Raw genomic sequence first — 25,918 nt, 5'->3', positions numbered from 1 at the left:
TATTGAACACGATACACGTGTGTATTAGCACCCTACTGTAGTCCCGGCGGGGTTATCAACTGCACCAATACACCGGTAATCAACCAGGGGAATATCATATGAAAAAAGAACTATCATGCATGTTTGATTTGTTAAAGTGTGTCACAAAATTTCCCTAACTGCCGATGTCGGCTATAATTTCGGTATAAACATGCACAGAAATTAACATATATATAATGTTAATGCCGATATGTTATTGGACATTTTGTATGTCAAATGTTCATTATTTGTATTTAAATTAAGACGATTGTATTGAACACGATACACGTGTGTATTAGCACCCTACTGTAGTCCCGGCGGGGTTATCAACTGCACCAATACACCGGTAAGCAACCAGGGGAATATCATATGAAAAAAGAACTATCATGCATGTTTGATGTGTTAAAGTGTGTCACAAAATTTCCCTAACTGCCGATGTCGGCTATAATTTCGGTATAAACATGCAAAGAAATTAACATATATATAATGTTATTGTCGGTATGTTATTGGACATTTTGTATGTCAAATGTTCATTATTTGTATTAAAATTAAGACGATGCTTATTTGCCAGAAAGCGTTTATTTCAAATTCAAAACAAGCAATAATCATACATAATACCAAAATATAAAACTAACAAAATGACAACACTCTCGCTTAACGCAACGTTCAGAAGCACGCGCACTTAACAAAATTATTGCAACTAATGCAAGCTGTAATTAATATGTGACTACTTGCTATACAACCAGTATCATGCGAAAATTGATCTTATTTAATTGTGGTTCCCTCTTTGAATTTATGTTGCCTGTCGACTTTTAGAATAATGTGTCAGTAAGAAATGTATTGCTTGCTCTACAACTAGCATCATGCGAAAATGGATCTTATTTAATTGTAAATCCCTCTTTGAACTTAAGTTGTCAGTCGACTTTTAGAATAATGTGTCAGTAATAAATGTTTTTCTTCAGTTTCACATGTTTTTTCAAGAAAATTTAGTGAAAGATGCAAATGTGTCTTATTTATTTTTTTCTGTGTCTTCAATGTATCTTATTTATATGTGACTGCGTGCTTATTTTTTTTAAGAAATGAAAGATGCAAATGTGTCTTATTTTAATTTTATCCATGTCTTAAATGTGGCTTATTTATATAAGATAAAATGATATACTGCCAGTGTCATGCAAAAAAGGATCTAATTTCTTAATATCCACATTCACGCTTTGTTCTTTATTAGCACCGTCTTTAATTAGGCTATCTATTTAAAGTACAGATTACTGTGAACTTAATAATTGTGCAACGGTGATGTTGATCCATTATCGTTGTTAATTTAAAATGTAGACAACAAGTTAGCAATTAATGAAATCAGTTATTTTGGAAGTAAATCTAATTTTTTCTGTACAGTAGCCAGGTGGATGTGTATTGAGCGGATAAGATAGGGATCACCACAACAAGTTTCTAATACACAGTATAGACTTCCCCTATTATTGTAATTGTTATTTACCTGATTGGAATAAATAAAGTGTTAAAGATCATTTCATGTGAAAAGCAGGATTTCTGACATAATTTCAATCGTTTTGCTTTTATACAAAAGTTCATGGAACAATGAATATATTGGCGCGATGGAACACAATTTATAAATCAAGCTGACAGTATAGTATCCGTTTTTAATTATGTGTAATTTAATTCGCATCTCTCCCTTAACTCGTTCAATGACACGTGAACTTATATCAATTATAAAACATCACGTGCATCATTAATTTTTTTTTTTTAATTATGAAAACATATTATATGTTCTACATGGTTTTGTTTAGTTTTTTTTCTCAACCAGAGAGACATTATAAAACATTGTTATATATAAAGCGCTTTAATTTTCTACATTACATAAAGATATATCGATTTTTTTGTTAAGTGTACGTGCTTGACATATTTATAAAAAGGCAGTGTTTATTTTTGTAATAAAATCGAAAATTGACATTTAATTTGATGCAATCCACATTGTTTAGCGGCCAAGCGCAGTACTCCGCTCTCGGCGGCCGATGGTGTATTGCAATATATACAATGAAAAGCTGGGTTTCTGACATAATTTCAATCGTTTTGTTGACGCGGAAGTGCTTTTTGGTGGCCGAAAATACTATTGTTCCCTTTATTTAAACCTAAATCAGTATTTTTTTACACTTGAAGGTTTGTACAGCGGGGATTTCGGTACCGGCGCGGGTTTATGTGCTTGTTAAGAATTACCGAAATCCCCGCTAAGAGGCAACATATGCTGATTTATGCTTTGATTAAACATTGATAACTAAATTGCAAAAGTGTATAGCATATTGTAAATAAGGTAGTACGATATCATTTGTTTCATCAGATTTGTTTGGAAAATACTTTCTGGAGACTTATTATTACTATGTCATGTTATATTTACATATACTTTTGTGTAACCAATGTTTTAAATGTACATTTTACCTTTTTTTACATTCGTTTACACATTTTTCACATTAATAAACTATTTAATAATGGAAAAAAAATTCTGATAAGAGTGTTTAAATGATTAACACTAATATGATTGTGTACAAATCAACATTAATGCAAAGCCAAAACCTAAACATAATGACATATAGACCCTTTAAGGCGTAATATGGGGGATTGGCGTAAACATGGGTGATTTCGGCTCTGGGCGTACGAATGTAGCAGTACCGAAATCCCCGCTAATTATTTTCCAAAAGAAGTAACCGAATGGGAGATAATACATGTCACTGGTTGCTAATGAAAAAAAACACTATAATAATTTTGTTGACACTTGAAGGTTTGTACAGCAGGATTTCGGTACCGGCGCGCGTTTAAGTTCTAGTGTAGAATTACCGAAATCCCCACTGAGAGGCAACTTAATGCTGTCAAGAGTGCTTAATAATTAAAATTAATATCATTTTTTTGCACCTTTACATTCATGTGAAGTCAAAAACCATTCATACCGATGACCTATTGACCCTTTAAGGCGTAAATATGGGGATTTCGGTACTAGGCGGGCGAATGTAGAATTACCGAAATCCCCTTTTCATCATCGCACATTAGTGTAACATAAATGTTAACACAATATATGTAGGGAAACTCATATGATTCGCGTAATGTGAAAATGATTATTATGCTATAATTCGACCACGAAACTTGACGTGACTTAATACCGGACATTATGGAATGGAGCTACGCTGGCCGTATTTGACATAAGACCCATTTTCGCATATTATCTTATCAATGCTTATATGAATTTGATTGCTATAATCTAATGCGTATTCGACACGGAATTATTGTCAAGGTTTTTCATTTTGTCAATATTTATCATAGCAGGGGACATTGCTGACATCAATATGGATACTGTTTTCATTTTCTGTCGAGAAATGATATGACTTATTATCAAGATTATTTTATAGTACGGTAGCGTTCTCTACACAAGTGAGATTTATTTGTACTGGTAAATTGCTCTTATACTCACCATTGGGACTCGACGATCGGCTCGAATAAAAATGTTAGTCGCTTAAAAGTACAAATTCATCATATTGAGCACGATTATTATTATTATTATTATTATTATTATTATTATTATTATTATTATTATTATTATTATTATATAGCTTTTAGAAACTTATACCTTAAAAAAATCCCATTGGAAAAAAAAATCCCATGGGAAAAAAAATCCCATGGGACAAAAAAATCCCATGGGAAAAAAAATCCCATGGGATTTTTTTATTTTTTTAAAACACGATTTAACGCGTTGATTTCGCGAGAAATGCTCATCATTTGTTAAAAGGTAGTTTTTCTGAAGGTTACATGACTAAATCTCTAAAAATCAGAAAAAAAATCCCATGGGATTTTTTTTTCCCATCAAAAAATGGGATTTTTTTTCTATCAAATAAAATTGAACGAAAATAAGCACAAATGCTTTAACAATGCTTAAAATCGATATCTAAGCACAAACGAACGTGTTTTATGTTTTTGAAAATCCCATGGGATTTTTTCTCCCATAAAAAAGCTGGAGAAAAATCCCATGGGAGAAACCAAAATTCCCATGGGATAATGAAAAATCCCATGGGATAATACAAAAATCCCATGGGAACCCCAACTTTGCAAATATAGTTCATAGTGAAGAAAACGCATTTAACAAGCAAAAATAACCAATTATTAATCACAAGTTAGACTTTTATCTTATACTTAATCACAAATAAGCAAACCTTTAAGAAAAAGGATACTTAAGTTTGCGAAATTTCGGTTTCGCAAAGTTTTTCCGGTGGCCGTTTAATGCAGCTTCTTCATAAGTTCCAATCAAGAGCATATTTTCTCGAAATAATAATTGATTACAATAATTTAATTAATCACTTTGTTTGATTTGTTGCTGATACTAGTAACTACAATGTGAAGCTTTTTTATAATTTGCACTTTTAATTGTTTGCCAAAATAAATTTGGATTACTACATGCTTGGCATAGCCTATTCTCATATTGTGTTGGGAAATATCCTTCTTGTTATTACACATTACTTTAAAATTTCTTTTTTCGTTTATGTAAATTTGCAAATCCTCCCTTGAGCTTGTGACACGGAATTTTCTCAAAGCTTTATATTTACAATATTTCAAAATATCACATTCATTATCCCACCATGGTATATCTTGCCGTTCATAAACGTTACGTTGTTTGGTTCTATTATGGACTTTCATGTTTTCTGCAGCAGTTTTATAATGTGATACAATTGTTTGAAGAGCCTGGTTCATATCTACAGTAATTTGATGAAAAATGTTGTCTTTGCATGTGTTATACATATTAACAAAATTCTCAATAAATCTATCTCTAAGCGTATCATTCCATTTAAATTTATCAAGTTTAATATTATCATCAGTGATGTTACTTTGAATGCTACGGGAAGAAGGTAAATCAACCTTCCTGTTGCTATTTTTTCTATGAAAAATCATAGTAGCGCAAATAGGTTAATGGTCAGATTCATCAATGGATAGAATATTAAACTTCTTAACAAATTGAAATAAATCAGTTGTAAAAATGTGATAATCAACTAAACTAGCTCCATTATGTGTAATGCATGTAAACTCACCATCAGGGTCACCAGTAACACGCCCATTGAGTATATGAATTCCATGAGCACAGCAGAGTTCTAGTAAAGTATGCCCGAATGAATTAAAAATATTATCCTTATTATTTCTAGGCATCTCAAAATCATCTGTATTGTATTCTACCTCTTAATTAAAAATAAAGTTAATGTTATCTGCAGAAATGTAGTCCAGCATAGTTTTAGTCATAGCATTTAGATCACCTGCAAGATATAACATACAATCGGGATATATATTTTTTAACAATAAGAGCTTTTCGTCGATATAGGTAATTCCGTTTGCATCCTTTCTGTGTTCGTATATCGGTGACCCTTCTGGCGAGACATATGCAATATACAAAATAATATCAGATGGACAATTGAAACAGCTCACTTTCAAATAAAGTACAACACAATCAATAATATCCGAACAAATTCGTGTAACTAAGCCATCTTTTTTTAAGTGACTTTTTACAAAAACTGAAATACCTCCACTATTATGTAAAGCATTGTTTTGCCTAACTCTGACATTATCAAAGCAACAATATCCTTCTAATAAATCATTAAACTGTCCGCTAATATCTCCCCACGTCTTTAGTAAACCTAGAATATCGAAAATGGATAAGACAATAAAACAGAACAGTTATTTACAAACTTCTTTAACCCGCACACATTCCACGTGCAAATATTTATGTTTATTATTGGGCCTTGACCCACTTCCTAGTCAACACCAGTTGCATCGCCCTCCAAAAGAAAGTCCGTCTCCGATTGGCTATCCCCATCTGCTCCATGGTCACGTGATATATTGCTGTAAACACGTTCCGATTCATGTTGACCACTTTGCTGGCTATCCCCCTCTGCTCCATGGTCACGTGATATATTGCTGTCGACACGTCCCGATTTACGCTGACCACATTGCTGGCGATCAGCGTTGCGTGACTGTCCATATTGTCTCGCTCCACGAATTCGGCGAGAATTATTCGGTGGCGGGATATGCTGGTGTCGATCCGCGCTATGTACCCGTGAATTGCCTATACGCTCGACCGATTGTGTTACTTCATTAAACTTGTACACGTCTCCGTCAATTACAAGTTTATCGAAGCGTAGAGATGCAAATATACCCTCGTTTCTGGCCGTGACTAGTGTATGTGACTAGTGTCTTCTGTGTAATTGGACTCTTTTAGTAAAGTCCTCTCGTACTGAGAATTGTGATTGTGCATTTAGAGTTTGACGCGCCGTTTTAAGAATCGTCTCTCGGTCCTTATATCTGGAAAATTTCGCAATTATTGGGCAGTTGTCTAATCGCTGAATTCCAACCCTATGCGCCCTTTCAATCTCAACATCATGCATATCTGTCAGCCCAAGTGTGTTTGAAATAAAGTGTCGCACCTTCTGTTCAGTTTCTTCCCAGCTATCACTCACACGCCCTTCTACACCGAGAAAACGTAAATTGTTTCTGCGTAAATGACCCTCGAGACGATCTAATTTGGATGACACATTTGAAAGCTCCTGTTTCATACTCATATTCTCTTGTCGTATCTGCTCATTTTCGTTTTTCAGTATGTTCACAGTGTTACTAATGTCGTTTATTTTACTGTTTATAGATGAGAGATCATTTTTCAATTCTAATTTCATTTCACGTAAAAAGTCATTACCTGAGAATCATTGTCCGTTTTGTTTGATCTAGTTCTTGCGGTTCGTTGTGATGACGGCGGCGGCGGTGTTTCCGACGCTGGTACCTGAGGAAACGATAGCGTTTGCTGTCTGGTGTTCTTTGTGGCCGGCCCTGGATTTCTTTCCACATCCCCACTCAGTAGTGTTAATAACGAGAGGGCAATTGCAAGCCGCAAAACTACACTAACGCACTGCCTTTTAACACACAAAACACGCATTTAAACCCAGTTTTAATCGGCATTGAGAACAGTCCTATTCTTATCCGGTACAGTCCGATATCTATCCCCATTTTCGCTAAATTTGCTAACATTTAACAGAGCACAAAAACACGTGCAGCCATTATCAAGGGGCACAACTCATAGATCTACCTTATAATATGAAGAACACAGATCTATCAAACATTTTAGCGAATAATGTTTCATGAATTGTGAAAAACTTGTTCACTGTCTTAACATGTTTTTTTATTCTTCAACTTTTAAATATCAATCTTATTGAACGCTAATTCAACTCTCACGTCTCCAGTCGAATCCCACATTTGTAGAATTTGTTTTCGATCAACTGGAATGTGTTAATGCACAAACATTAAAGCGATGCCATTAAGCCGTTCCTCTTTCATAGTAGAATGTGCCCACGTCTTAAGCCTTCGCAATGCGCTAAAACTCCGCTCATATGTACAAGAACCAACGGGCAAGCTTAATTTCAATTCAAATATTATATTGATATTTGTTTGTGAATATCATAGTGCTTACATTCATTAAATTACCTTAATTTCGTATATAGATTTTATTCTTTGACATAAATTTTTCTTTATTTCCCCTTGGAATCTCAACATTGCTCAGAAAATTTTAGCCGAGGTAACTGCCTCGTTGTGCCTCAGCGTGGCTACGACGCTGATAGATATCAGTAAGAAATTGCAATGCACATGAACCATAACCCTTCACTTTATTTAATAAGAGTTATTGCCCTTTGATTTTTGTATGATGTAACTTTTCAGGGCAATATCTCAAATAATATAGGAGACTTCAACATGAAACGTCATGGGTGTCTTGATATCAATGAGGAGAAGTGCCATGCACAAGACCCATAACCCTACACTTTCTGAAATTAGAGTTATTGCCCTTTAATGTTTTTGTATTGTGTAAATTTTCAGGGCTTGAATTCAGATACGCTACACGATTTCAATATGAAACTGCCTGGGTTTATGGATATCAATGAAGAGAGTTGCAATGCATTACCCAACACATTAAAGGGGATGTCAACCACGACGACGAAGAAAAGAAAAGTTCTAAAATATCGTAGTTTTTTACAATTATAAGTTTATATTGATTAAAATACCATGGCTGGTATATTACATTACTTGCACAAAGTCATATTTTCAGTATTTTTGGTAATACAATATTACTGGGTATGTCTACCAGGTAACTACCAGTTAACTATAAATAACGCAAGTAAATTGATCATCATCGTCACGTGGTAAACCCAGGAATGAAATTTGTGGATGCGTATTGTATTGTAAATATGTTATATATAAAATTATCAATCTACTTGCGTTATGTATAGTGTTTATATCGTTATGTTACCTATTTTCGCGATGTACTTTCGATTTCACATCGCAAAATTTTATTACCGAATATACTGAAAATATGAACTTTTTTCAAGTAATGTAATATACCAGTCGTGATATTTTACTCAATATAAACTAATAATTGTAAAAAATATGTATTTTAGAACTTTTCTTTTTTCGTAATTTCGTGGTTGACAGTCCCTTTAATATTGTTTTGGATTAAACCATGTAGCAACGGATTTGCTTCCATCCATAAACCAACATTATTTGGATGGGGTTATCAAGTCAACGAATTTGCTTGTTCAATTTTCAATCAGTACTGGTGGGGTTGCACGGAGCTAAAAAGACGCACACATATGTGCAATTTACGAAAGGTCAGATCCTCAAGATGTAGCTGAAAACATACCAATCTACCGTTTAAATGCTATTAGAAATGTTTTCACAAATACATATTTAACCATTAATGGGTAACTGACTCTATTACCCTATTTCAGTAAATGTGTATACGATAATAAAAACGGATCATGCGACATAAATTATTTATTTATATTCCATAATGTTTAGTATTTCATTCGATTCATAGATTGAAACAATACTCCATCTAACGAACATACCTTTTTTCACAAGATACCCCGCAACTGTTTCTTGTCTTATTGCAACTTTCTTAAATTGCGAAAATTCTACCACTTTTATCTCGTACTTACGACATGAACCATATTATAAATTGTTTCTGATGAATTTAAACTTACTGTTTTGCTGTCTACATAAGTCTTTTTGAATTGTTGAATTATGACTTATATCATTTTCCCATTTCTATACTGTATACTTATACCTACTTATACACTGTTCATAGTTTCGACAATTATGTACAGTATAGCAACAAGTTTAATATTTTTCAAATTATCAGAAGCATTTCCAACTGACCAAAGAAAAGTAGTTTCATGATTTTGGTTACATGTGTTTTGTGAGTAACTATCGTTTAATCCAATATATTGAATGTATTGTCCCTTGTGCATATTCACGTGTGTTGGTTTAAGATTGATATAATTAAATGATGACATTAACGTTGTACAAACTCTCTTTAAATACTGTGTCTAAATTGTTAGAACAAACATTGCCAGAAGTGATTCGTTTTCAAACAAACCAATATAGGACAATTCAGATATAACCGCCGTGCTTCCATACTGCGTCACGTCCACAATCCCATTTTTGGCGTAATCATTACCGGTATTTTAACAACTATATTTTCTAACAATATCAGTAAGCCTATTTTATTTTTGGATAGTTTTATATTTGTTCAGTATGTGCTAATCATACCAAATATCAATTCCAATAATTACCTTATAGAAGTTAATGATGATTTTACACTTCAATGGGGCCTTTTCACAATTTGGTTAAACGACAAAATTAAAACAAAATGTTTCAGATTCGCAAATATTCGTTATAGTTATGATATTTGTGAGTAAGCAGTAATATTGAACATAAACAATGCTCTAAAATATCCAGTATATGCATCTTTTGACGATTTAAAATCATGAAAATTATAAAGCGTGTAACGAATATATAATTTGGAGATTTTTGTTGTTGTCGTTATAATTTGTGACATTACGAGAATTTGTTATATAGAGTATCAAATACAGCACTTATTGTATGAGCATGGATGGTCGAGTGGTGTAAGCATTACACTTTTACTCCAGGGGTCAGTGGTTCGAGCCCAGTTGAGGGATACTTTTATATTTCTTTAATTTTATTATTGTTTTTTACTAGAGCTTTTTAGATTCCATGTTTACAATTATCCATAAAAAGCATTTAATGTCAAACTTCAATATCTGCCAGAATCTGTGAAATGGTCCCGTTAAATTATTATTTAGTATAAACTCATTATTTTTAAGACGGGGCAGTCAAATTAAATTAACCGTCAGGCATTCCAAATTTTATAAATCGATTGGAATTATTTAAATGCGGTTTCATCATTTGATTGTGCCTCTATATTTTAGTGTAAGTATGCATATCCACTTTCTGTTGTGTAAACAAAGTCTACATAAATCATCTAAACAATCACTAAATATTTTAAGCAATCCAAAGGTCTTCAACTTCTCACGAGCAATTTTGATGCACCAGGCTTGAAATACATACGACATCACCATCACCACCATCTTTATTTGTGTTAATTTACTGGTCTAACACGTATCCATTGAAATCATTTAATATATGTAAACTCTCCACAAGCATTAGAATGTTGTTCATTAATTTATTTTTGTTTGTTTTTTTATTCTTACATACAATGGCAAAGTGGCAATTAGTACCTTTGTAAATAAATCAATAATGTGACAAAGTTTGGAAAAGAAACTGTTGTAGATTGCAAAAAAGCACGAAGTATGATTTCAATTAAACTGTAACAACCAAACTTATATCTGATTTTTTTTTGGTTGCACTCTGGCTTATGCCACATTGTGAATGCGTTTCTATCAACAACAAATCCATCACCAGTTGGTGCGGGTTGGGTAGGGACAGGTTGAATACAAATACAACTGTATAATCTTCTGGAGCATGTTTTTCTCATTTAAGCCTTTAAATTATACATACAAATTTATTCCCCCCTCGCCGTCGTAAACATTATAGTTCATTAAAGTGACACGAACAACATAACTAACAATCTTAAGTTTATTTGAAACACGTAATTTGTTCTATATGTAAATAGTAAAAAAATGAAATACGTTTGCTATAATTTTATATTTTTACTTTCACCTTATTTGACACATGGGTTTAAATTGTTTTAATAATTTGCCAGCCCTACATGGTCATTGATGAATGATAATGAATCCTCTTAAGCCATGTACAAGAAGCTGATTAAAAAAAGTTTGATCTTAAAAAACTAAATATAAACAACACTTGGATCATCACTTTTTTTACATCATTCGAGAAAACCATTCGTCAAATTAATTATTAAATAATACATCGCTCCATTTCACTTTAGACCTATACGCATGTGTATGTAAACAAATAATGCTCAATGACAATGGGACTCACAAGGTTAAGATGCCGCTCGTGGGTCAATTGGATTTACAATCATGATCGCCATAACACAATTATAAACTTATTACAACTGAAGGTATAGCACAGTAAACATATATTCATCGCTTCAATGACTACTAATGTCGTTAATCTGGTATGGTTGACGTCGATCTTTCTTGTACAACGAGGTTACTCCAGGTTGGGCCCAAGTACGCATGCTACTTATTAAAGGCTCGTATGGCTTGAATTTTGAAGCCCCGTGCTTTTCTTTTCATGGTTATTGAGCTTTGCTTTCAAACGTAGTAATTCTTCATGTATTTCAGACGTTTCCTGAGTGATTTCACTTTGAGTTCGTGTATCCTGAAGAATGCATTCATTCAAAACAGTGCAGGCTTTTATTCGACACAGAATGTGTTTGTCACATTGACTGATAATTTTACGTTTAATTTGGGAGAACAAACTTTCTTTTATACTTTTGTGAATCGATTCTTCACTGAAGCATTCTTTCGCTACGACTTTCAACAGATGTCGTAAATATGCTTCTCTGTGAACGAATTTAGCAATTTGGATAACGCTTTTTTTAATTATCCGCCCTACCATGTATTGTCGACCATTCAATATTGCAGTAAAGCCATTCTGAACTGATTGAAAACCATTATGTAATTTCTCCCATAATGAACTCGTATCGAATCCTGAAAATGCACGAGCTGAAAATTATTAACATGCTATACAACAAAAAAACACTCATAATGTTTTGACTAAGATAACATATAAAAATGCATAAAAACTGAACATTGCAGGAAACGAACTATTCTCAAATGAAATTAAAATGAATTTCCTCGTTTGTATCCAGTAAATCTAAATTCAACACACAATTAAATACCTTTGAACGCAAGTTTTCTGCATTCTATTGCTTCTTCCGCAACACAACACTCATCATCTAAAAGCCCAAATTCCTTTTCCATTTCGCATCTCATATCCTCAACAGTGCGTTTCCAAAATCCTGAGTCATGTTCCCATGCTTCTATTTCTTGTCCAACAATCTTCATGATGTGTTTTGTTGCTATGTACTGAAAGGCATCATCGTCTGGTGCTGTGATTGAATGAAGAAGCTCGCTAGCACACGTTTTAAGTCTTTTCTGTACATCATCCTCGTTTAGAAACGTATGAACAGCATGTGTCATAGCACTAAGTTTTCTCTTGCAGGATTCAATTAGTCTGTTCTTTACCTGTAAAACAACGTTTAAACATAAGCATCTTTGATAAAGATATTAATAAACGAAATCAATTATCTGCGCAATTTCAAACTGGAATAGAAAGGAAGCAAACATATATGATTACGGAATTCTCAAAATTATCAAATTGTAGCTTTTATATAACGTCTGTTACCAATTCAGTATCTTCTTCAGCTTTTTTAAGTTTCATGTCAATTTCCTCATGTTTCCGTATCCTCTCAGCTTCCGTTGCAACAACACCGTGTTTTCTTGCCGAAACATACACGCTAACTTGTTGCATAAAAGAGCGTAACCACCTGGATAAAATAGACAGAGGTTTGTACATAAAAAGACGCACACTATTCACTCCCATAACCACGTTTAACAAAGGATGGCCTTATGTAACTACCATTTACAAATAATTATGTATAAAAAAATACTTAAATCACTGCCATAAATTATTCTGCAACGCATACTCGTATTTAAAACAATAGTTAATGACAAATATGTGTCGTTATGTAAAACATATTTTACAATTGCTTTAAGTTCTTGTATTAAAAATTCTCATGTCAATAAATTCATGTTATATAATGAATATTTATCATTCTTGATTACCTCAAATGCATATTCGATTTACTAGTTTGGCTTTTATATAACAGCTTTTTTAGTCCAATCTTTAATTTAGAATACTTGTCAGAGTCATTCATGTCATTTTCCATATAACGAATGGCCTGAAATGTTAATACATACCAACTCAATTTAATCATTTGCGATTACTATTAACCTGCAAATTCCATTTGTATAATTTCTCAAACATAATCAAACTCAATGTATATACTATAGATATATATAGAATATTATGACAACCTTACATTTGTTTTAAATACTGCTTAAAATGCAGATGTGTAGTTTTACATTATTATTCTGAATATATTAAGATACCTCAGTAGTGCTCATTTTATACAATTGATTTTCCCATTGACATTCCGGTAAAAAATGCCGTAGCTTCAACAATGTATCATCCCAAACTTTATCTTCCGTTCCCTCTTCTCTTTTGGTTCGTTCTTCAATTACATCCCACTTGTTGCACACAAACATAGTGCACATTGGGTCGAAACTAAATAAGCAACTTGATTGGTTCATCTCTTCAACTTTCTTAAAAATCTGTACAAGCTAAAACATTTAATTTGTACACATAATTATAAATAATTATGGAATAAGTTAACCTGATAAATGGAGGTCAAATGCGTCGTTAAAAGCTTAATTTCGGTTATAACGTTAACTAAATGACAAAGGATATAATTTAAGCATAACACTCGATTCTCTTAATTCTTTTATCCGTTCAATAAATGAATAACCTTCGAGAAACATAACCAGTGATAGACACATTTAAATCAAGTTAAAACGAAACACAAAACAATTACGCGTCAGCGCGTGCTGTTTAAATGTCATGAATTAAGGTTAAATACCTTGTCTTCCTGAACTCCTCCAGCGTTAGCACTGTTTAGCACATATATAAAGGCAGCTGCATTGGGCAGGTATTCAAACACTTTGTCTGACATTTGTTCGCTCTCACCTACGCCAGGAGTATCCACAAAAATGATGTGTTTCTAAAAAGAAAAAGTATAACACGTATTCTGAAACAAAGTTTGGGAAAACATGTGCTTTCATTTCTTTAATCTATGTGTCCATCGGTTAAGTAAATCATAAGTTACAAACTATAAATGTCACTGCGATAGCTGAAATTTTTCCTATAAACGCTATGTTAAAGGTATTGATAGTTCATTATATTCAGACCTGGTTTTCCTTTTAAAAAGAGTTTTCTTCCTAACTGTTGATCGTGTTGATACCTCATATTATAGTTAATCTATTATATGCACAGATATTTAGCATTCACATTTAAAGGACAATCAATGTGCAACAATAAAGGCGGGAGTTGAGACTCTTGCCCCCCCCCACCACGTAGATGCGACATTTCTACGTGCCAAATCTTAAAACGATATATCTGTTTAGTGGTTTCTAGTAATCATCTGACACAATTTACATACAAAAATAAACAAAGGCAATGAGACTGAGAATATTGAACCAATAGACATGTTTTTTAACATGACACATCCGATTCATGATATATTTCTATCAAGTTTCAAGGAAACATTTCTTAAAGATTTCAAAATAAGCCCCGGACTTCATTGTTATTCGTATAAACATTAGGGCCATAACTCCAAAAATATTAAAATGTGTTTGCAATCCACCGCAACCGATATATCTATCTACAATTGACGTTTGTAGCTGAGACCTCTTGTTGTGTTCGAGATATGTTGCGAACATAAGGTAAATATAAAATTAAGCATATATACCAAATTACAGTAAGTCGGATTCTCATCGTACTTTACCGCGAATAGATGTATGTATGTATATATATATATATATATATATATATATATATATATATATATATATATATATATATATATATATATATATTATAACTAACTTAAATTGCTACCAAAAGCTACAATTTTGTTTTTGTCTTGGGCAGTGGCCTAAGTCGATCGGTATAGCATAATTGTTAAGCATGTTAACCTGTACTTACGTTTTCACCAACCAAAGGCACCTCTATGTAGACATCAACTTGTTTAATTTTCTCAGTTTCATGGCGAGCTGTCAATATTGTCTTCAGTTTCCCAATCAATTCGTCTTTATTTTCCACTGGGTTCCGCTGCCCATCAACTGTAAAATAAGGGACCTCTCCAGAGGCTATGGGATGGACCAAACAAATGGTGGATGTTGCGCAGAGCAGGCTAACTGGAAGTACTTTTTCTCCAAGAAGAAGGTTAAGAAAACAGCTCTTCCCTGCACTCGTCTCTCCTGTGTTTAAATACAAATTCTTAATTAAGCACAATCCGATTATTTCTTAACTGTCTTAGAATTGACAATACCACGGTAGTTACGAGCGTAATTTATACTATCGACAAGCTTTGGTGACTTTGTGATGACGTATTTCGTTAATCAGGTAGAAGAAAGTTATTGATGTCATACATTTTTTTCAATTCAGAAGTAATTACTGCATACCAATTTTTATTGTAGGCTTGTCACCCTCATCTTAATATCGCAAATAAGAATCCCACTATTTGAGCATTAAAGCGAGAATTTCCATATTTTTTTAATTATTTCTTTGATCATTTAATTGCTTATCTGTTAAACATGCTTTCTTCTTTTTTGCTTTCCAAAATGTTAATATTTAACCATTATTAATCAGCAACAACACAAACGCAATCTATAAATGCAAATGGATTTTTTATATTCGTTTGTCGTATCCGTCTAGTGGTAAAATTTTTAAAGTCAGCTTACCTTAGTTTAGCATATTCAAATCCCAACATTTAAGCTTTTTTATGGAGAACATTTTCAACCGTTATGAAATTATGCATTCATTGACAGTTGAGACAAATTGAGTATGGAGAATACAAAATAAAGTAGCTCAAAAAGGTGAACGTATGTGTATATGAAGATATAATATCAACTTGTAATGTACTATTGCTTAGTGTTATATAAAAATTGTAAAATCTAAATATTTATTCATCTAGGTAAGTAAAATACACATCATATTTAATGGAAACTACAAAAGTAAGCTTCGTATGTACGAGAATCACGGTTCAAATTGGGATACATCAACAAACAAATGCAATCACACACCGGCTATAACGATGGGACAATCTTTGCGTTGAAGTTCGTCTTTGTGTTCGTTTAACTTTGTAACAATATCCCCACAACCGCACCACGTAGACAGGTATTTATATAGATATGTCCAATTCGGTTTCTTGCGAAGAGTATTCAAAAGTTCATCATAAAAAGAACCGATATGATCCCTTAAGTCCTTATCATGTGTTAGTACTTCTTTAATGTCAGACACCGCCTGAAAATATTTAAAAACAAAACAGTTGTTCGTTCTGGATTTAACATTGTAAAAATGTACAAAACTATCAAACACGTATATTACGCAAAGTTTTAATATTCATAAAACGTTTATATGTTAGTTATGAAATAGTAGCGAAATTGCCTTTATTCTTGATTTCAATCAAGTCGTTTACTAAAAAACAAAAAAACAACAACATATTTTGTACCGTTTTTGACCGAAATAAGTCCTTTACATCACTAGATTCCCTTTTAGTCGAGCGAAGAGCGACTCGAATAAGCTGTTTCATCTCGTCTAAGGAGTAAAGCTGATAATTTATCTGCCTGCCATCAAGCCAGTTAAAAACTGCGTCAATGTCCATTTTATCAACATCACTTTCATCTCGTACATCAACGTAGTCCATGTTTCAATCTGCGGTAAACACTTTTGTTTCAATGTAATATACACGAAAGCATCACCAAAGACGCAACTACATGGTTCATTTGTAAAAGTAAGACATGTCACATCAAAATGAATTAATTAGTATAAATTATTAAAATATCCACAATAAGAAAATAGTCTGAGCATATGCTGATGAAATACCTATATCATTGCATGTCATTCGACAGAATAAAGAAATAAGTGTATGGCTTATACTGAGTCTCTCTTTTGTCTATAGTAAATGAGCAGTTGATTAGTACTAATATAGACTTACTGCGATAAATTAAGTACACAGCTGAATATTATGTAAAACGTTAGGAATAAAGTGCTCATATTTTAGACAAGTAGGGAAAGTTGACTTTTACTTTCACATGTAGTAAAATATACTTACATTTATAGTTTTTTCTAATGCACAACTGTCGAAACATTTTATTGAAAAGTACATTTATGTAATGTAACGGGTTATAATGGGTATATTTCAGTAAAATGTATATGCAATGTAAAAGATGAAGTTTGTGTGTAATGTAAAAGTTTATAACATATCATTTATCATTTATTCTTATGAGTTTATTTTATGAAAGGATAATGGGTATATTTCAGTAATATGTATATGAAAAGTTAAGATGAAGTTTGTGCGTAATATAACTATAATACTTTGCCTGTCCCAGTAGACTACCATACATGTAAGAGTACATGTGCTGTCATATGATGAGATGTTCTAGTTTATGTTAAGGTAAACTGACCGGACTTTATTCAGGACATCGTATGATGTGGTACTCTTGGCGATGACGAGTGTAGACCAGGCCACGGGATGATGGGGAGGTTGTTGACTTGCTGGGACCATCACGTTTTCAGAATATTTTTCAGAACATGACCGTTTATATAAGCCTTTATATAAACATTTATAAAATAAGAGTATTTAAAACAGTTTTGTTTATTATTTTAATAAAGAAAATTTGTGGATGATTTTATTTATTAATATAATAGAAATACTCGAAGAAGGAACAAATATAAAAAATATTCAAAGAATTTATCTAGTATTTTACATTAGCAGAATTAAGAATTTAGTAATTTAGATTATTTAAGACAGTTTTGTTTATTATTTTAATAAAGAAAATAAGGCGGGTTTTGTTTATTAGAATGATAAAGAAAATTAAAGAGGACGAATAGATAAAATTATTGGAAAATTTAAAAATAGTTTTCCGAATTGTAAAAGAAAGAAAATAGGAAATAAGAACAGTAATGGTAATTGCGAATATGAATAGGGCAGACACAAAAAAAAATAAAATAATGTACATATGTATGTATATCATTGTGTTTATTGCAAATGTATTTAGGGTATCGATAAAAATCGGAGGTCTTGTGTCAGAATTTAATGTGTTTCTATCGCATGTAGCGCAGTTAAAAATCTAACGATATGTGCGCATTAAATTTCTGTATTAGAATAAACTCTATATAGGGTACATAGAGGTTTATAAGAGCCTGCCATTTCCGTAATGGTGGAAGCCTGCCGTCAATTTTACTCATGGTAGAAGGGTGCATATTGCATCAGATTTCCGGAATTAGTTCATGTAGAGAACAAGACCTGATTTTTAAATTTGCCGAAAATGGTTCTCATTTTATGGATGCATATTTATAATAGTCTGCCGTGTTACATTTACGCATTTTTACGAATACCTATGTGCACAGGACAGACCTGTCAATAAATCTATGCCTAACGACAAACCTTTAGTAGTAAAGATGAGGTTTATGAAATCATGATATGACAGGTACGTCTATCATTACCCATTACTCTAGGGCAATAAAGTGGCGCGCGCCTGTCAAAAATTTACTGGCTGCACGTGCGCAAAATGACAAAATATCAAATAGTCGAAATAGTAATCATATGATGCCTAAGGCGGTACACAGGTCATATGAAGTAAATGGCTTGTCAGATGTCAAACTGTCATGTACTTATCCGAAGTATGTTTTGAGGAATTGACTTATATTTTTCGTTGTAATGAATGTATTTTTTTTAATAAGATATTATATTTTTCGTTGTAAAGAATTTTTTTTTAATAAGATATCACAGTAAGTTGTCATGGCGATATTTAACAAAAACTAAGGGGATATTTATAAATGTTTGCCATGATTTTGAACAACTGATACTTGTATCACCACAACGCATATCAAAGATCGAGATTTGAAGACAACGCCGAAGAAGAGCGACTTCGCGAGACAACGCCTTCAACAACGAATAGAAGAAACAAACAACATGATTAGGATGGAACATCACGGCGTTTACTCTCAAAGTGAATACCTGGTTCTATCGCTAAAAGAAGACCCAACGCCAGAAGTTTTCGAAGGACAACAAGTGACACAACACTGGACACAATACTTGTGACGTTAAACACTATAGAGTAGATGCAGCCGTTCAACTGTTTGACGTGCGTAGATAACGCATTTGGAATGATACTTCCGAGGCCTAAGACATCAAGGAGAACACTGCTATAGTTAATACCTCGTGAGCATTATGGCCAATAGAAGATCTTAATGTCCCGAGAGAAATGAAGACGCTGAGACCATCAACAAACGTACAAACGACAACGAAAACAACAACGACGATGAATACAACGGAAAAGACAATCGACGACGAAAGTTAAACATCGGAAAGCAGAGCTGAATCAACAAACGCATTCCAATCGCCACGGACGAACATACAATCGGCTTATCTTCAGGACGGCGGCAATGACATTAAATAAACATCGTATTCGTCACGCGACGACTTCAATACTACATGGACGACACCAGACGTATTGAAGGCCAACGACCAACAGATGATGTGCTCCGCTACATACTAATTGACATTTATATTGTACAACAATCACTAACGTTATCTATTTTAGCAGAGACGATTGTAAAATAATAATAATAATAATAATTTTTTTAATATCATAAAATAATTAAAAAATTAAAATAAAGGGGAAGCTGTGTAATGTAACGGGTTATAATGGGTATATTTAAGTAAAATGTATATGCAATGTAACAGATGAAGTTTGTGTGTAATGTAATAGTTTATAACATATCATTTATCATTTATTCTTATGAGTTTATTTTATGAAAGGATAATGGGTATATTTCAGTAATATGTATATGAAAAGTTAAGATGAAGTTTGTGCGTAATATAACTGTAACACTTTGCCTGTCCCAGTAGACTATCATACATGTAAGAGTACATGTGCTGTCATATGATGAGATGTTCTAGTCTATGTTAAGGTAAACTGACCGGACTTTATTCAGGACATCGTATGATGTGGTGCTCTTGGCGGTCACGGGTGTTGACCAGGCCACTTGCTGGGACCATCACGTTTTCAGAACATTTTTCAGAACATGACCGTTTATATAAGCCTTTATATAAAAATTTATATAAGATTTTAGATAAGGACTAGTATAAAAACGGGGTATTTTTTACGGACTAGGGGGGTCTGCGGTTAGAGATTTGTCACGTCTTCTTGACGTGGTGGCCATGTTGGCCGCCGCGCTGTAAAATTGTATTTCATGAACATTAGCAAGCGTTGTGTTAGAAAATATTCAACAGAAATAAATCTCGATGAAAACAGAAATGAACTTTGGTTGTTACTGTGTGTTATCAGGGAACAATGTGTAATTACGTGACATTTATCTGACATATAAATATCGTTTAGTGTTTTAGCAATTAAAAATCTTAAATTATAAACCGCAAAAACAATACAATGACTTTACTTTCGGTTTTAAAGCTTGAAAAGGTAAAACATGCGTATACGAATACACACAGGATCAATGTTTTAATAGCTGTGATTGAGTGAAGAGTAAATATCGTGTAGTGTTTTAGCAATTAAAAATCTTAAATTGTAAACCGCAAAAGCAATACAATGACTTTACTTTCGGTTTTAAAGCTTGAAAAGGTAAAGCATGCGTATACGAATACATATAGTATCAATGTTTTAATAGCTGTGATTGAGTGAAGATTTGCGGTCTAGATAAAACAAATTTTAATGTTGCGTTGTTTCAGTAAAGTATATACAATTCTTATCCCAGTAGTCATTAACAGCTCTTAACGCGTTCCGCATTGATTAAACAATAATTATTTCTGATTAACATCATTTATATAACATTATTTTAAATAAAATACGTATATAATTATAAGTATATATTATAAAAGTAAAGTTTATTTGTAAGAGAAACGATTAACAAAAGTGGTTCACAACTGTTTCTTAAAATTGAAGAACACACACTTATTCGCTCACTCAGTGAGGATACGATAATTGTATAAGCCGGATATTTGTTCGAGTGAGATGAGATATTGCATCCGTTCATTATCATTTTAAGCAAATCATTTGACATTGTATTGGTAATCAGACATTGTACTATAAATACCCTAGTGTTATAGCCATTATTAACGTGTTTGCAATAAATGCTAGAGGATGGGAGTAACACTTGTTTTCCTGACAATATATGTTAATGTCCCCATTTAACTTTCACAATATGCCCCTATAGATCGCGTCTGATTATTGTTGAGATATTGTGATAAATTAACCAAATATGTTCAGCAGACACAAAACATATAACACAACATATACATTTACGAGCAATTAGCTCATAAAATAGATTTTTTTTAATAAAAAGGGTAATTTAAATCGTATAGGCTGATGCTAAGCGGTGATAATCTTTAAAAATTACATCGTAACTTTAATGTTACGTGCGATATCTCATATATAAGATGGACTACTATACATAAAATGTTTTAATGGTATTAGACCGACATTAAAATTGTGTGGAACATTGCTCTTACATAAACGCGGTTATTAATTTAATATTAACAACGGTTCGTGTATATTCATTTATATTTTATGATCGTATTCAATAATACGCTTCGTTGTGTTTACTTTTCCTTAAATACAACCTGCGAAGTTTGTATGATCAATAATGACACACACACACTAGGTAAACTGTCTTCACGTCAACTTAAATACTGTGTTCACTTACCTTAAGCGTATAGCTCACAAAACACGTGTACCGCACTATCAATATTCATGTAAAATCAATACGTGAAAATACTTATTTAGAAATAGCAACAATAAACAATATTTAATTATAACCAAACCATTGCATGTGCAATAAATTTGAAGACGCATATAACGTACTTTAACAAATAACTGTAACTTAATCAGTAAACATGTTTACTTATACATTACTATATCACGGGGCCATTTTATCGTGTATGTATAGTATCAATATTTAACTGACGATATATTATCAGACCAGCTACGTTAATAGCACACTCAACATATAGTATCAGTTTGAGCTGTGGGCTGTTCTATAGTTTTCAATAAACTAAGTATTGTTAGCATTACTTTGTTAATATTTGAGAAAATATATTTATATTACTTTGTAACTAAAGGCTCGCTTACTTACAAAATTTCTCAAACTCATTTGATACAATATAGCATAAAGCGACAATTCATATCAAAGCATACACATGTAAATCTTATCATCTGTGGCCTAGCAACTTCAATGTGTACTACATTTTAACTTAACAATTTATTTTCCAATAAAATGCAAAACAAGTCGCTTGGCAAGCACTATATCATCATTTATATAATTGCATGAACAAATCGAGTGCGTGTAAAACAAGATGAACAAAATAATGCGAACTTACAACCTTCGTCCATTTTAACTATAATGTGACGTTTCATTAAAAACATCAACTTATCAGCAAAAGGCTATTAATATAATAGTTTCGACGTGTATTAATACAAACTCAATTATAGTGCTAACCTGTCCATTTTAATAGAAAACATACCTATGTGCATAAGATATATAAAAGATGGTACATAAATGTATGTGAGCACAAATGCCGTTCATTCTCGATATCCGAATGTGCATCCTATGCGATACTATCTCTTGGTAATAGTGTTTGGTGTTTGGTGTTTCCAATCGTGCGGAGTAAAATTCAAAGTAGTTGTTCATACCCACTTACCCAAATGGCCCTAATTTTTGTTGCCGACCCATATCTTTGTTTGTATTCCAGGTTGTGTTTTCGATATTGTTACATTCGATCACATTATAGTGTATTGACAAAATTAAGATTATTTTACTTGTGCCCATTAGTACATTTAACATTTCGATAAGGAGACATAAATAATCTTGTCAAGCAGAAATATTTTTTACTCTAAGCTGTCTTACTGAAACATTAACGTTGTGTTCAGACATCATTTTTTTAGTTTTTGGATTTATAAAACATTTCGGGTATGAATTGTACAATCGTTGTTACTCAGGTTGCTTATTTTGTTAAATTGAGTTGGTACATAATAATCACATTGATTTAACTATTTAAAACTAAGTTCTTTCTAATCGAAAGATTTGTATATATTTTTAATTGGGTATTGACTTTGAAAAATATATAACGTAATCCAAAGTCACTTTATCTGACATATTACAGTTATGTGTCAACAATAGTGTCATACCGACTGTCAAATCATATAACGTAGATCGCAGGCCACCTACTTGTTAGCGCCATCCCTTGACATTTGCTACACCCAAGTTACAAGCATTACAATGTAGCTAGAAGATCGTCCAGAAGCAATTAATTCAGCGTTTTGTATGCTAGGGAAATAATTGTTTGATGTAATAATTACTTGCATGTGGTAGAGTTTTGTTATTCACCTGGGAGAAATCATCGATTTGCTTTAAAAATGCCACCATGTCAGAACTCATACTGGTGTCTACGTTTCTAAATCCGCTGCTATTGTATGTTTATGTACAGCTATGAGTGCATTTATCTTCACATTATCGCAATACAATGGCCGATTTTAATGTGACATGTTTTGCAAAAACATATCAAACATAATCACACTCTATATTGTGTCATCGTTTTTTAAAAACGTCCGCCCTTGAGGCCACCTAGGCATTAACATTGGTACATTTATAAATTGATATCCAAAATGAGGTGGCACCAGTGGTTCACAGTCATGTTTCAGGCTGAAAATAAATTAGCGTCGTCTGCATTATTTGTTTAAAAACTTGCTGTCGTTTAAAGGTACGTTACTCCTTGAGCGGGATACCAGTGAGCATACCAGAAAGCGTCCTTCGGTAGATAATGCATGAGGCCCTAGAAAACCACCAAGGATTTCTCTCCATCGGTAGTAGACCCATCTCTAATTTTATTTTCGCTGATGAAATTCACCTGATGCGTGCCATCATACACTGCGGTTGCAAGACATGGATGATTTAAGTGGACACAAAACGCAGATTACATTCATTTTAACACACGTGTTACCAAAGACTGCCCCGCACCTCCTAAATGGAGACCGCAAAGCACGAAATCGGGCTTGGTTGGATACGTCATTAGGCACGATGCTCTGTACAACAGTGTGCTCCAAGGCATGCTAGATGTAGTTCACCGTCGAGGCCGAGAAAGAAAAAGCTGGATGGAGAATGTGAAAGAGTGGATTAGCTCCTCTCAGCAGCCCACAACATACCAGCCTCGTGGAAGTTCTCTGTGTCATCGTCCCTAAATACCCCCAACGGCAAGACCGGTCAAGGAAATGACGATGAGGATAAGTATGAACTTAGTGACTTCATTTCAAATAAAGAAAAAAATATCACAATTCAAGATTCAAAGCTGTCTGGAACGATACATAATGCAATGAAATGAAGCATAATATAGAGAACATGCGTTAACGTCTGCAATTATCAGGCTGTATATATTGATATAAAATAAGTCATAAGTCTTGTAGATGGAAGAAGCCAGGTGGTGCGATCCATTGCGGATTGTTCCCACGGGTTTTGAGAGGATTTCAAACGCTTTAAGCGAGGCTTTGAGTGTGTCTTTAAAGCGTTTCTTTTGCCCCCCCCCCCCGTGGGACCACAAGTCATGCTGTCGCACGCAATACAAAGTTATTTTGGGTAGCCTCTCGACTGACTTACTGACAAAGTGCCCTGCCCAGCGAAGTTGGGACTGCATCACGAGGCTAAAGATGCTAGGGAGACCTTCCTTAGTCAATACTTATGTATCTGGAGTCTCGTCGTTCCACTTGATTCCGAATATCTTCCGGAGACTTGGTGTATGCGAATTGTTCAGTTCTCTGGCATCTCATGTTTATACTGTTTAAAATGAATGTTTCAAAGAGCAGCGTAAGGAGCACCACTGCACGGTAAACGTAAAGCTGTGTATTGTGGTGATGATTCGTCTATTCAAACAATTTGGAATAGTCTGCCAAACGTGGAGCTATCACTGTCTATGCGGAAGTTCACTTTGCTATCGATAACATTTTGTGAGAGTGTTAAGCGGTGCACTTGTTGAATCTCAGGCCATGGACGCTGGGTTCAACGTAAGGCTTTCCTGGCTCGGGCTGATGGAGGACTTCAGTCTTTATAGTGCTGATCGTAAGTCTAAATTATGTGCATGCACTAGAAAACATGCCAACACGACGTTACATACCAGTTTCTGAGAAATAATTAAGGATACAATCATTAGCAAACAGTAGATATCTGATTATGTCTGCATTAATCTTGGCTTTTGCCTGTAGTCTCTTGAACGGTTTGCTATCTACGCGGTTGCTCAGGTTGACACCAACATCATGGTCTTTGAAGGCGTCCATGAGAATGGCGGAAAACATGAGGCCAGGACGCAGCCTGACTTGACCTCTTTTGTAACTGGGACTGGTTTAGATGACTTTCCACTGTCCTGGACTCTTGCTTACAATCCCTCGCAGAATTGTTGTGCCAGGCCGATGAATTGCTTGTTGAATCGTAATTGGCTATGATCTTTCATACACCTTCTCTTCTGAGGGTCACAAAAGCCTTGGTCAGATCGACATAACTGGTCTTTCTCACAGCAGCGATTTCAATACCTTATCTGGCGAGTTCGTTCCCTATCAAGGCTGTTCTCCTCTGGGGTCTGTTTGTATTGTCACTGTCAAGCAGTGTGCGAATATTCCATGGTCCTTTTATGAGATGAATCGTCCTCGTTAAATTTGTTTTCTTTGTGTTTTCACCGCTGGTGTGG

The 25,918-nt window shown here is 33.6% G+C and overlaps 1 protein-coding gene across 4 annotated transcripts; it reads right to left on the bottom strand.

Annotated features, from left to right (window-relative positions):
• Nucleotides 1-10,978: 10,978 nt before the first annotated feature.
• On the bottom strand, nucleotides 10,979-22,788 carry LOC127851385 (transmembrane GTPase fzo-like). Of its 4 annotated transcripts, none has more exons than XM_052385131.1 (10): nucleotides 22,687-22,788; nucleotides 16,679-16,881; nucleotides 16,251-16,470; nucleotides 15,151-15,425; nucleotides 14,027-14,167; nucleotides 13,500-13,730; nucleotides 13,173-13,288; nucleotides 12,733-12,874; nucleotides 12,227-12,572; nucleotides 10,979-12,050 (listed from the first exon to the last, which is right to left on the bottom strand). In XM_052385131.1, exons 2-10 carry the CDS (start codon nucleotides 16,871-16,873, stop codon nucleotides 11,569-11,571), a joined length of 2,148 nt encoding a protein of 715 aa, XP_052241091.1. In that variant the 5' UTR covers nucleotides 16,874-16,881; nucleotides 22,687-22,788; the 3' UTR covers nucleotides 10,979-11,568. The 4 variants fall into 4 exon arrangements, with proteins under 4 accessions (XP_052241091.1, XP_052241092.1, XP_052241089.1 ...); XM_052385132.1 differs by lacking the exon at nucleotides 22,687-22,788 and adding an exon at nucleotides 21,895-22,052 and having other exon boundaries at nucleotides 10,979-12,035; XM_052385129.1 differs by lacking the exon at nucleotides 22,687-22,788 and adding an exon at nucleotides 21,895-22,051.
• Between the last annotated feature and the right edge of the window lie 3,130 nt (nucleotides 22,789-25,918).

The sequence above is a fragment of the Dreissena polymorpha genome, chromosome 11, assembly GCF_020536995.1.
Source record: "Dreissena polymorpha isolate Duluth1 chromosome 11, UMN_Dpol_1.0, whole genome shotgun sequence".
NCBI classification, from domain to species: domain Eukaryota; kingdom Metazoa; phylum Mollusca; class Bivalvia; order Myida; family Dreissenidae; genus Dreissena; species Dreissena polymorpha.
Note: the sequence above shows the minus strand (reverse complement) of the source record. Positions and strands in the feature narration are given on the sequence as shown.